General features: G+C 39.0%; 1 protein-coding gene across 3 annotated transcripts; it reads right to left on the reverse strand.

Moving 5' to 3' along the window:
* Window positions 1-4,735: 4,735 nt before the first annotated feature.
* ndfip1l (Nedd4 family interacting protein 1, like) lies at window positions 4,736-13,712 on the reverse strand. Of its 3 annotated transcripts, none has more exons than XM_086309189.1 (8): window positions 13,530-13,712; window positions 11,544-11,631; window positions 10,977-11,107; window positions 8,812-8,871; window positions 8,183-8,270; window positions 7,953-8,077; window positions 7,614-7,680; window positions 4,736-5,879 (listed from the first exon to the last, which is right to left on the reverse strand). In XM_086309189.1, the coding sequence occupies exons 1-8, from the start codon at window positions 13,557-13,559 to the stop codon at window positions 5,776-5,778; spliced, it is 693 nt and encodes a 230-aa protein (XP_086165315.1). In that variant the 5' UTR covers window positions 13,560-13,712; the 3' UTR covers window positions 4,736-5,775. The 3 variants fall into 3 exon arrangements, with proteins under 3 accessions (XP_086165315.1, XP_086165313.1, XP_086165316.1); XM_086309187.1 differs by having other exon boundaries at window positions 8,812-8,874; XM_086309190.1 differs by lacking the exon at window positions 8,812-8,871 and having other exon boundaries at window positions 13,530-13,711.
* Window positions 13,713-14,093: the final 381 nt, after the last annotated feature.

The raw sequence follows: 14,093 nt of genomic DNA on the forward strand, positions 1-14,093 counted from the left end.
CTTAATCGTGTTTTCTCCTGGTGTCTCGTCTGCTAAAGATAATATATCAAATTTACCCATTCCAGTTAACAGAAGAGAGCATATTTGTCCAGGTAGTGTAAAGCTGTTGGGCCTATCAGTGAGCTTTTCGTTGGCCTTCCAACCTCTAAGTGCACATCAGCGTTTGTATTTTTGTCTGCACTAAGTTAAATCTGCCTACTGTTTACCACTGCATTGTGTCATGCTGTTTTGCTGTGGACTGTGTGTGATTTATCAGTTTTGGTTTTATTTGTTTGCTATTTTGTTTTGTTTTTTTCATTCTGTGCCCACACTGCAAATGAATTTGCATTTGCGGCAATGTAATGAATCAGTCGGTTAATTAATTTATCCAATTTGTGTGGAAAAGCAATTCCATATGACCCAGGGGTACAATTTCCTCCCATGTTTTTGACAGTAACACAAATGTTCTCATTATTCATTGATTGTATCATTTAAACTGGTGTTTCCGATTTTAGTGGGGGAATTTATTATTTTACCTTTATGTGGTAGTAATAGATTTGCACTTTGGCAACAGCTGTTGCAGTTTTAGTAGAGTGGTTGAAAGTGCCCTGCTCTAGGGCCCAAAGGCAGAATGAGAGTACAAAAAACCTAAAACTTTAATGTCTGCAACTTTATTTTGGTATAATAAAGGAAAACTGTAGGAAGCATTGGGCTGGCTTTGTCCAAGGTGTTATACACTCACCAGCCACTTTTTTAAGTACGCCTGTTCAACTGCTTTTTAATGCAAACGCCTAATCGGCCAATCACATGACTGGAGCTCAGTGCACTTGTAGATCATGTAGACCTGGTCAAGACAACTGAAGGATTCACAGAGTCCAAAAAAGAGAAAGTATCCTATAAGCACCAGGTCCCAAAACAAACATGGTTTGTTGATGCCACAGGTGAGGGTAGAATGACCAATCTTTGCAACCAGTGTTGACCAAAATCTCTGAGGATTGCTTCCGGCACCTTGTTGAATCTATAGGATGAAGAATTAAGGCCATTTAGAAAGAAAAACACGGTTCTACCTACTACTAGTAAAGTGTCCAGTTAGTGTAAATTGATTTGTTCAAGCTCCTCATCATGTAAATGAAAACTTTTTTTTTTTTAAATTAGAAAAAAATCAACCTTACAGAAACCAGATAAGTAAAGCATGTCCTTTTGGAAAAATGGCTCACTCCCACACACTCTCTGTAAATCATAAAGACTCCTCTTATCTTTTGATAGCTAAAACATGCAAGCAGCACAGCCACTTGGCTAGCACACATAATTCCCATCCATTACTCCAAGAAATACTTCCGTCTCTGTAAATCGACGGCAGCTGACAAGACACAGACAGGTTTTGGCACAATAGAGTTATTTTATGAATGACATCTGGATAACAAGAACACCTGCACTGGGTGACCCTGCTGGAGCAGAGGAGGAATGACATTACAGAGTGTTTTGAGTAGACTGAGTCACAATGTGGACGATAGGGAAGTTTTGCTGTTTGTGTGCTTTTGGGGATTTGCAGCTAAAACACTGTCAACAGTTAAACTATCTGCACCTGGCAAAGGGAAGTTTGTTTATCCAAGGTCATTTGGTGACGTGGGGATTCAGCGGACCAGTGCTGAAGGTCTGGTTTATGACCTTTGCCCTTTTGTCCACCCCTCCCCCCTTCCTTTTTTCCTCCTTAGAAAGAAACACAATATCTTGAATTACTTAAGTACTATGCTTTGTAAAGCTGATACAGTTTAAAGTTCTCATTTTCAGCACAGAGCCACAGAACGTCTGTATTTTCAGAGCGCCAGCTGTTTCTATTTAACAATGTGTACACTGCAAAAGAAAAAAAATGACTTCAGGAAATAAGATTTCCAAAAAGAACCAGTGGTGCGTCAAGACAGAGGTAAACAGCAGGGTAAATCAGATTTCAGAGGGAAGATAAACGTTTGCTGAAAAATGTCGACACCATTTAGCAGTAGGTGGTACACTTGTGTCAAATTCAAAACTTGGTGTCATTAAATCTGAAATTGTTTAACAATTACTCCTCAAAAATGGCATGAGGCAAAGCGCCCCCCGAAGGCCGTTAACTAAACTTCCATGTTCTACTCCTGGTGGCATATATTATTTGCATGCTGTAAAATAAAAAATAAAAGAAGATAAAGTGATATTTTCCTTTTGAGAGCTGTGAAAAGGATCTGAATGGAGCCAGTGTTGAGTCAGCTGAGACCCACTGGAGGCCAGTCAATATCCAGCCGTTGGGTGGGGTCGGGTTGGGGGGCGGCCTGAGAGATAATGTGACACTGTGCGACATTTACGGTTTCCAGTAAAAGCCAACGTCTGTTTCAGTTGATGTGACAAGTCTTCCAGGTGGGGTGACCTTCACTTCCTGTTCAGTTGCAAGGGAAAACACTGCTGACATGTATAATTAGCCACCGCCAGTAAATCATCTTGTTTCTTGTGCACACATGTCTCGTATGCTAAATTTAGCACAGCTAAAAGTACACCTCGTGTCAGTAACTAAACTTTGTGGCAAGCACGGTTTTCCTCTCTATGTGGCTGGATAAAAAGGTGTGAACTCCACAATAATGACTGGATTAAAAAAAAGTATCCAATGTAATTTAGTTTCAATATTTGTATCCAATAACAGCACAGACTCGTGTAAAAAAAGACACTGTACAGTTCTGTGAAAACTAATTCCACCCATGACTCAGCAGCTTGTAGAACCACTTTTAGCAGCAACAACTTGAAATAACTGTTTTCTGTCTGACTTTATCAGTTTCTCACATTGTCTGTCAGTGTTATTTGCGGCGTTGGTTCAGTTCATTGAGGTTCTCTCTTAAGGTTAAGGTCTTGACTTTGACTGGGCTATTGCAACGCCTTGATTTTTTCTTTTTCAGTCCTTCTGTTGTAGATTTGTTACTGTGCTTTGGACATTTGTCCTGTTGCATGATTTAGCTGACAGACAGATGGCCTTACATTTGACTAGAAAACTTTGGTATACAAAGGAGTTCATGGTGGACTCAGTGACTGCAAGATGACCAGGCCATGTTGCTCCAAAACAAGCCAAAATCATCACCGCTCCTCCACCATGCTGACATGCTGTGTTTGGCTTTCACAAAATGTGGCATTCATGATCAAATGTCTACACGTTGGTCTTATCAGTCCAAAGCACATTGTTCCAGATGTTTTGTGGTTCACTCTGATACAACTTTGCACCTAAGCTGTGCTGCCATTTTTTGAGAGAAGAGGCTTTCACTGCCAGCCGTTCCAAACAGACTGTGCTTGTTTGGATGTTTTCTTAATTGTACTGTAATGAACTTTTTCATCTCTAACTAAATTACCAGTGTGCACCCAGTGTCACAGTACTAGTAAAACAATGTATTTCTGTCATCCACACACAGGTAAACAGTTTCCAATAAGGAGTGTGATCACATGTGCAGCACATATAGGTAAAACCATTCGAAAATTGAACATAAAAGTGCAATTCACCGGCTTGATAGCGACTATTCAGTAGCACTTTAATTATATGAAATATGATATAGCATCCTTTGACTTTGTGGTATTAAACACGGTTCAGCACCACCTAGAGGAGACCATGATTTATTATTGAAGAAAAGAAAGGCTTTCTAGATGTTTACTCTAGTGACAAAGTTTGTCACCCACAGGATTAAATGAACTTCTGAATGTAATGTTGCAGTTTCTCATATGATCCTATTTTGTAGGGATTATTGTACAAGACTAATAGATTTTGATGTCGTTTGCATTCTTATAGTATTGCACATGATCGACTGGATGAAAGAAAGCATTTCGCAATAGTAATAACTAATTTTTCGATGATGTTTTTAGAATGTTAAATGGACATTTTCCTTGGATCTGGATGTTACTGATAAATGTTACAAATGGGTGTCTGCTTTTCTTCTGGCTTTTAGAGAATCAATCACAAAAACTACTGTTGTTTTTGAGTCCAGTTTGTGTCTAGTCACTATTTCCTAATTGGTGGATTGCATTCTGCCTTTGTGAGTGGTAGTATATATTACTGTGTGTGATTGTGTGAACATTGTTTTACTGTATCTAACAAAGGTAGCTTGGACTGAAACATATTTCATTAAAAATAATGGCGAAACAGTGTAAGGTCATAATCTATATACATGTACATTTTCTTTTGTAATATTTCTTTCCTCCTGGCCACGTGTCATTGATTCAGGTGTGCAGAACGTATTAACTGGAGTTTTTCCTTCCCACTGTCGCCAAGTGTTTGCTTAAAGGAGGTTGTTTGATCAAGCCCTCTCTGTATTACTTTAACTTACAGTATAAAGCACCTTGAACTGACTGTTGTTGTGATTAGTTTTTATATTTAAAAAAAAATGTAATTATACAAGCATTGCATAGTTTGACCCTAATGCACATCCAGCATTTGCTGGATGTGCACACTGAATGCACCAGACAAGCAAAATAGTTCAAACTTCTGCTTTCTACATTGGTGCTCAGACTTGCTGATGATCACGTAATCAAGTGCATTTTATTACCAACGCCTGGCTGCTACTTTCCCTCTTAACTCCTACGGAAGCTTTAAGCGTGTGTGTAGTTTTTCACAGAACTGCACTGTCTTGTAAAAAGACTTCTCTAATTCCACACTGAAAACACAAAATGTCCTAAAATTTTTAAGTAGCTGGCTCAATACAGTGAAAACAAAGTGCAGCAGTGAACCAAAGAATAAATAAAAATCACTTCCACATTAATGAAAAAAAAAAAAGTTTATTTCATTGTTACATCAAAGAAAAACTCTCGTTAATGAATATATTTCTCACTCCTAAGAGTAGAATTTGAAAATCACATCTGGCAATACATTTTCTCTCTCTCTCTGGACACCAACTGGGTGCCAGTGACTAAGACAGGGCATTGGCGTCATTTATTTGAACCGAAGTGTCCAATTGCACATCTAAATCCAGTGTCAGACTAGCAACATGTCCTTAAGCGAAGCAGTGATCCCTCAAGTTTGGTCATCCCTGCATATAGGGGTGATCAGGCCGATATACGTATAAAGCAAATGGGGAAACAACATTCCTAATTATAGTGAGGACATGGAGTGTTTATAAATACATGAGGAAAAATGCTCTGAAGTAAGCCTGGCACCTGATCTTCTATGGATATACACAAATATTCTTCCATATTTTCAGCCTCGAACCCACAGAAAGCTAATAATTGTCCCTTTACAGCCCTATATTACCTGAACTGTGTACCATTTGACAAAGAGCAAAACGCATTGGTCAAAAAGGTTAAAAGCATTAAATTGGTACTTGAAATATATTATTTTACATTACACAAATCAACCCATAACCCCAGAATTATCCATTGACCCCTGGGATGAGAAACACCTTTATCTATACAAATGACTTCATTAGAAGTCAATTGTGCCCCACTCCCCCACCAAAAAGAGAAGAACAAAAAGCAAGACTGCCCCCTGGTGGTTAAAGAGGGACCCAAGCATGCTGCAGATACCAATAGATGGTAAAATTTTAAATAAGGCATCATTTATACATTTACTACACACTTCATAATTGTAAAATAGCACTTGACAGTTCACCACTAACAGCTGAAGGGTTTTACAGATTTCTCAGCAGTCAAAGATTTACACCAAGAGGGAACAACAGACGTGGTATTGTCCAAATCATGTTAGGCCGAGGGAGGAAAAACACATATTTTCTCCCTATCTGATTGAATAACGCTTAACAGTGTGTCTCACTGTAGAAACAAGAAACAAAAGAATGAAGGGGTTTAGTAGATGAAGAGGACCCGGGTGCGGGGCAGGGTGGCGAAAGTGTCCGCCATCTTGCGGATTCTGGCATAGTTGATGAATCCTCGGAGGAAGAGCAAGAGGCCTGAAGAGGGGAAGAAATAGGCATGAGACTAGTCCAATAAACAACAATGCTACATCTCCATGTGACGACTTTCACTGCCCCTAGGTGCGGCTGCTCTTACTAGTAAAACAAAGACAAAGGGGTTTTCTTTGTATTACTGTAGGATCTTTATCTTACAACATAAATTGCCTTTAGTGACTGTTGCGGTTTGGTGCTATATAAATAAGTGAATTGAAGTGATAGCAAACCAATTCCAATGAAGCTCGGGATGATTTGCAAATCTCATAAACCTACATTTTATTCCCAAGAGAATAAAGAAAACATTTAAACAGAGATTTTATTGGTTCAGGAGAAATAGTGGCTAATTTGGGATTTATTGTCTCCAGTAATTTGGGACGAAGATAACAAAAGGCTGGAAAAGTAAGTGGTACAAAAAAGAAACAACAGGTGGAAGATTTTACAGCTAATTAGGCTAGCTGTTGACGGACCAGTAAAATATTGGCAGCCGCCATTGACACCCCTCAGCCTCCTAGCGCGCCTTGTTATGAACTTTTCACATTTACAAACAACAATATACCATCAGCCTTTTATAAAAACTAATTAATTAAAAATGATTGCATATTTAAACAGCATTTGAGCGAGGCAGAGTTCCTCACTTGTAAAGATGGGCAGAACGGTACATAATATCATCAAAAGATTTGCAGAGAAATCTCTGTGTGTAAGGGACGAGGTTGAAAATCACAACTGGATGTATGAGATCGTGCTGCTCTGGATTAAAAACAGGAATGAGCGAAATCACTACATAGACTCATAAACAATCACGAGAAATCGCCGTCTGTGAAAACAGTTCAGAGCCGTCCATAAATGAAGGATAAGGATCTATCATGCAAAGAAGGAGCCACATGTGAATGTGATCCACAAATATCTTCATCCAGCCAAAGCTCATTTATAATGGACTGAGGAAAAGTGGAAAACTGCTCTGCGGTCAGAGGAAATGAAATTTGAAATTCCTTTAGGAAATGTATTCTGGACTAAAGAGGACAAAGATGATCCAGCTGCCATCAAATTCAAAATTTCCATTTATTTATATTTTTTAAATGGCCCCCAACTTTTGGTGGGGGGAAGTGATGTATACATATCAGAGTAATAAATAAAACATCAGAATAATAAAAATTAAGGAAAAATAAAAAACTTTTACATTTTTGTGCCAACCTGCTTCTATATTTGCTTTACAATGAAAGATATCACATGATTCATATTCATAGTTTCCCTCTCTCTCATCCTGTGAACAACTTGTGAAGTTACGTACTTGTCATTTCATTTCTGTAATTTTTTTAAGAGGTAGTTTTATCAAATGTTATTTTTTTCCCTTACACTCTGAAACACCCCAGACCTTCCAGTTTTACTCCCATCTTTAATTTCACTGTTGTTATTGTTTTCTATGGTATCAAGGGAGTCTGATAAAAAGAAAACCTTATCCTTAAAAACACATTTTCTTTTTGTGTTGTTTGTCTTGCCTGCTAACAGTGTTTGTGTTTATTTACAGAGGGGTGAAAGAGACTTAAATGTAAATTCTTTGACTCTAACATGCCTATGCAATTTACCTATTTCTTTACTGAAAATAAATTGGTAAATATAGATAAAGTGTTATTTATTGAATTTGATATCTAAACTTCCACCTTTTATAGGTAATGGTAACTATCCTGTTCAAGACAAAGCGTGCAATTCATTTAAATTCAGAGGTTCACTACTTACCCAACACCAGGAACACCCACCACAGCCAGTACTGTCCATCGAAATAATTTGAGAAGTATGCGGAGAACTAAAAACCCAATGAAACAACACAAACACGGGTTAGAATAAATTTGGCCCAGCTTTCACTCAAATGAGTCCTTCATTTTAAAAGCGAATTAAGGAAGCAGCACAGTTCTCAAACGGATCTTTGAGGAAACAGTTTGGTGCCAACAAGCCAGCCACTACAGAGACGGCATTAAAATACCACAGTGGTGTTTGGGGCTTTTGATTTGCTTGTGCGTACACCAAACCACAATTTATGTGTTTGTATGTGTGCTGCGTAATGTCTGCGTCTCGTACTCTGACTATGAGGATCCATTTGACGAGGGACAGGCCAAAGCCTGAGATGGCCCCGTAGCGTCCGGCAGCAGAGGTGGTCAGACAGAAAGACAGGAAGAAACCAATCCAGTTGAACAGGAATGCCACTGAAAGGGCGAGAGAGAAGGTGGAAAAAGTCAGTCATCTCTGCACAAATCCAAGGAAGAGAGGAGCTGATGAATACAGAACATGTTTACGATTGGGAAACTAACTGAAGAAAGTGAGCATGAAGATGCCGTCGTTTCCTATTCTCAGCTGATCTGCATCTTCAAAGTCATCTCTGGTAACAAAGTCTTCATCCTGTGATGGAGTGAGTAACAGAAGAGCACAAAAACAGTGAGGCGTTTAATCAGCGAGAAAATGTCATCACAGCAACACACAACAGCAGCAGAGCTTCCCGGGCTTTCATTTAATCATTTCAAATTTTGACAATTTAAATTCAAACACATCACACTGCTATATTTTAATTTCTACAGTTAGAATGTAGACAAAGCCAATTGTGATTGAGCCTGGGTGAGCATCTCTTGGTAGAAACCAAGTCATCCTAACAAACAGAATGAACAAAACATGAACAACCAACACACTAATGGAAACTTTCACAAGACAGCAAGCCGACTTAATTACTATCACCGTGACTTTACCTAAAAGTCTGGCATGTGTCCGATTCAATGCAGGCCACCAGCAGAACTAGGTCTTGCATAACTTTCAGCTAACACTCTAAAGTCTACATACACAAACACACAGGAAGGTCTGGGGTTGAGGGTTTTAATACAAACACACTCTAACTACACAACCAGGACCAAACGCACTCCTTCTCATCGTACACTCTTCTTCGAGTTACCTCCAGTGAACTGCGAATTACATCGTCAAAAGTCTCCAGGCAGTCCCTGTGCTGAGGCTGCTGCTGAGCGCAAGGCAATGTGTGGCAGAGAAACACAACAGCAGCAATCAAACAGGGCAGCCCCACATGCAGTAATCAGAATCAGAATCAGAATACTTTATTGATCCCTGGGGGAAATTATTTTTTGTTACAGTGCTCCATTTTAAACCATTAAGATTTTAATGGTTTAAAACCATTTTAACCAGTAAGATGCAGTGCATCACAGTGACCACTAGAGGTCATACATGAGCCACCATTTCACGGCTAAAAACATGCTCTTAGTTTCCGCGTGTGTGTGTGTGTGCGCGTGTGTGTGTGAGAGAGAGAGAGAGGTGTGATATGAATTCCTTGTAATAAACCAGCACCTGACTGTTTAAACTACTGAATCTTTTTAAAACTCCCTTTATTGCCGTACTGTGGAGGATGAAGAGTGATCTCCCCTTTTTTTAAAACTATATAAGACACCCCATACATAATGTTAACGATAAGATCCTCTTAGCCACTTTATTAGGTGCATCTGTTCAATTCCTTATTCATTTAAATATTAGCCGATCACAGCAACTTTATGCATTGAGGCATGTAGACATGGTCAAAGACAACCTGCTGCCGTGCAAACATCAGCACCAGAATGATAAAGAAAGGTGATTTAAGTGACTCTGCATGACTGTTGGTGTCAGGGATAATTTAAGTATTTCAGAAAATGCTAACCTGAGAATGACCAGACTGCTTCGAGCTCATAGTAAGGCAAGAGTGACTCCACAGTTACTGTGTTACTGTAACCACTCATTACAGATGCAGGAGAGCAAGATATTGAACCTTGAAGCAGATGGGCTGCAGTAGCAGAAGATCACATAGTGTGTCACTGCTGTCAGATAAGAACAGGAAACCAAGGCTAGAGTTAACACAGGCTCACCAAAATTACACAACAGAAGACTGGCTGCCTGGTCTGATGAGTCTTGCTCTCTCCTGCAGTATTCAGACGGTAGGGTCAGAATTTGGTGTAAAAGGCATGAAAGAACAAATCCATCCTGCCTTGTATCAACAGTTTGTTTAAATGCCACAAAGTACTGTTGTTGACCATTTCAATCCCTGTATATACTGCACTTCCATCCCTTTAAAACCTGACAGCTGCTTCTAGCTGAATAATGTGCTGTGTCATAAACCCCGAATCATCAAGTTTATTGAACATCATGATGAGTTCACTGTACTCAAAGGACCTCCAGAATCACCAGATCACAATCCAATAGAGAACCTTTTGAATGTGGTGAAACAAGCAAGAGATTCGTCTTGTGGATGTTGAGCTGACAAATCTATATGGACCAAATAAGGACCGAAGACTCTGATGAATGATTCCATGAGCTTGTTAAATCTATGCCACAAATTACTAAGACAGTCCTGGAGGCCAACGGGGGCCCAAGCCAGTAGTAAAAAAAAAAAAAAAAAAAAAAAAGTGCACCTAATAAAGTGGCCAGTGAGTATATTATCACATCTTTTAGTCTGTCTTCCTAACATTTTTAAAGTTTACACTGCTACTACACATCTCCATCACTAAGTAAAAAGTGATGTAAGGCACTGGGACTGATATAACAGCAGTACAAACACCAACCAGAAACATCGATTTATGTGGCTAGCTCTAGCTATGTCACACGTTAGTTACTGGTACAAAAATATAATCCAAACTTTGCATCATTACAGACTGTCCTAAGCTTGTCACACAGTAGAAAGGCTGCACCTATATTTACTCTGGTTTTGAGTAAACAATACGAACAACCAAGTGCACAAAGAGGAGATCAGAAAAGGCTGTGAGCACTACACTGCGGCTAGCTGAGGGCACTGAGTGCAAAGATATCAGCAAATGTCCTTTGATATGAACAAGAAGAAATGTTTTTCTTCATTTTTGAATCTGCATTTGTTCAATCCGGTAACAAAGACGAGCAGAAAAGATACAGTCGCATACATGAAGAAGACTAAAAAAAAATTCCACAGCTGAGCGATAAGACTTCGTGCCTTGCAGACAACACAGGAAGTGTTCAAGCACAAGCATCAGTGTACGAGTGTATATGTGTGAGAGAGCGTATGTACTGAATGTGACCGCAGGCAGAAAAAAAAAAAAGTGAGACACTCACTCTTCCGGGTACCAGGGGAACATTAGTCTCAGCCTTGGTTCTTTCTGCTTCATCATAGGAAGGCAGCGTAGTTGCTACATTGTATGACGGAGGCTTGGGGAAAATCCCATCTTCCTTGCAGTCAAAGAACGCTAGCGAAGAAATAAAGCACAGTTTCAAACACACGCACACACAAAACTGAAAAAAAAAAGTATTATTTAATTCTAAACAGGTCCAATCCTTTTGTTGACAAAGACAAAACTAAAGCTAACACTGAACACGTGTTCTCAAACATTCACATAAACCTTTAAGGGGGTTAGTCTGCAAGTGGTGGCTAAATGGAAACAGTGAAAGAGGAAATTTCCTGTATTTTTTCCCATGTGTCTTCTGGAGGATTCTAATATATCCACACAGTTTGCCCAATAACACATCAATTCTTTCTCAGCTACATGTTGCATTTAGCTCACTACTTTTCCAACAAAATGTACACTGCAGTTATTAATACATGACTTTTACTCAGGCACTCCTGTGTGGACCAAAATGCCACCACTACAGATGACCTCAGCTCCAAGGAAACATCATTTTTACCAGAATTGTCCGCTGTGACGCTGCTGTACGGCGGAGGAGCATCAGCCGCTACCTGTGGGCTCTCTTCTGAGTCCTCCTCATTGGTAAGCTGTGAGAGGAAGATAAATTAAGTTCACAGTTAAAGCTGTGAGGCATATATGCGTAAACCCTCCATATGCATATTTGCCTATCAAGTGGCCAAAAATAACTTCACGCTCGCCTAAGGCAGATTATGAGCCAGGAAAAAGCCTGCTAGTTTTAATGTTGAAACCTTTCTAAAGAAGTGAAACAAGACAGTTTAAGACAACTAAAGGTGTGAAGTCTGCTGTCAAGATGCACAGACAAGTCCTAGGACTGATCAGTTCTGCCCTTCAAGTCAAATAGCTTTTTAACAGCAGATTAAATATTGCATATTAATAAAAAAATCCCACAACTAGTCAACTAAATTAAATAAAATCTAAACATGTCATAAGAAACTATACAGATGTCACTTCTTCATTGTTTAAGATTTGACAATATTAAGTATTAAGCAGACTTTTGATATTATTGAGAAATTCAGCCCAAATGAACTTTTAAACACACTGGCCCCCATACAGATTTTTTTTAACTTCCATATTTGTCCCAGTTACAAGAAAAGACAGATTTCTGTTAAGTCCCATAACAAAGGTTTGGATATAAAACTGAAGACCAGTCAAGTGCACAGGCATTCCCCCAGTGTCCTATTCTGAGCCAGGGAAGAAGCCTGCATGTTTGAAAGTTGTGGCACAACACTGGACATCCTGACCTACTTAAAAGGAACTTAAAACTCAGCATTGATATAATCATCAGAAAAACAGAACTGGGAAAAAGAAAGAAAAAAAAAAGATGTTGAGTGATGTGTTTCTTATTTCTCCTTTTTTTTTTGTTATTAGCAAGGAAACTGTTAGCAGGTAAGTCTGTGAAACCAGACCAACACAGTTATGACTTAGAAACAGTGAGACTTTATTTGCTCCTATTTCCCCAAAATAAGAGTTTAAAACTAAGACTGATTGTTCAATTGCCATAACTCAGTTTCCAGGAACACTAGGACTGCAGGAGTATTAATCATACATTATGTAGCTTAGACATTAAAGTGTAACTGTTAATTTATTGTCATGTGCACATTTGCTAAAATTCTCTTTGGCGCAATCCCAGTCTTATTTTTGTTTTCTTTAACTTCACTACAGGCCTATGGTACTTTTGACAGTTTTCTTTTTACTGTAGATTATAATATTTATATTTTTATTCTTTACACTGGCAGCTGTAACACAGTAATTTCCTTTTTTGAGATGCTTAAAGTATCTATCTATATAAATATGACTATAAATATAGTTCCCTTTACTGTCAATAGATCTTGAGTATTTTTCCCCCATAGTGAGAAATTCATAGACTCAAATTAGCCTCTATGCACCTGATCATTAGTTATTATATCAAACACCAACATGAACATGCATCTAATACGGCCTGTGTGCTCTAATAACAACAGTAAACACACCCATTGGTGCTGCTCAGGTGATAGCCACAGTTTAAATGCTCTCATATTTTTCAAAAGGTGATCGAGATATTGTTCAACGGTTGACCTTATTTACCAAACAATACTCAGTAGCTGGCAAGCTTTCGCGGTAGACTGTAATTCAATATGAAAAAGACGCCCACATATTATCACAGAACAAAAGAAAAACCCGGTTCAAAATTCACGTAACGCGTAATTAAAACCTTTAGCGTCTCGTTAGCGCGTTAGCTTCCCGTTAACACACCTAACCCTTTATACGATTAAAATAAGAACCCCCACAATTTAATCGGCTTAAATCCATCGACGACATCCATCTTTATTCGACGGGAAATTGTTGTCTTGTTTTCAAACACGAAGCGACACGCCTGGGCGACTTTATCTTCGAAGTTAACAGTTCGATGCTAACAGCATTTAGACGACGGTACCTACGACTGAAGCTTTAACGTCTTTTAGCTTGACTTTAAGCCTTCTCTTACCTGCTGATATCTGGGGCTCGATTCGGCCATTCCCGCTTCAACGGCTATCAATCAACGACAGAAAGGTATGCCAGCAAGACACCCAACGAGTAAGAAATTATATAACAGTACAAACGGTAAACTCTGTCCTCGCCACAATGGAAAGACTCCTCGTTCGGCTGTGCCTGTATGCTGTGAAGTTAAACTAGCGACCGACAAAATACAAAAGGTTTCCTGTTAGCATTTCAAAATAAAATCCATTGTGATGCCTAATTCGCAATACTTTGGGTTTTTAATAGTAATTAAAAATATGTTGTCATTGCAGTTTTACAACTTTGTATTCGTTCGCGTATTTTCAATTAAGAAACATGTTCTATTTTAATGCTAGATTGCAATTATTTTATTATGTAATTAATCAGTTTCCGCTACGTTCTCACTTACTTGACGAAGTTCTTGTACGTCAACTGATTGACGTCATTGGCCACAACAAACCCTGTACTGCCACCTTTCGGTCGTGACTCTTTTTAGAGAACCGGCTCTTTCGGCTCGACACACTAAGTCGAGCCGAAAGAACCGGCTCTTCCA

This window comes from Aulonocara sp. 'chitande type north' Nkhata Bay, linkage group LG10, assembly GCF_057382095.1.
Source record: "Aulonocara sp. 'chitande type north' Nkhata Bay isolate Kocher_YH1m ecotype deep benthic linkage group LG10, A_spYH_male_GT1.1, whole genome shotgun sequence".
In the NCBI taxonomy this organism is placed as follows: Eukaryota; Metazoa; Chordata; class Actinopteri; order Cichliformes; family Cichlidae; genus Aulonocara; species Aulonocara sp. 'chitande type north' Nkhata Bay.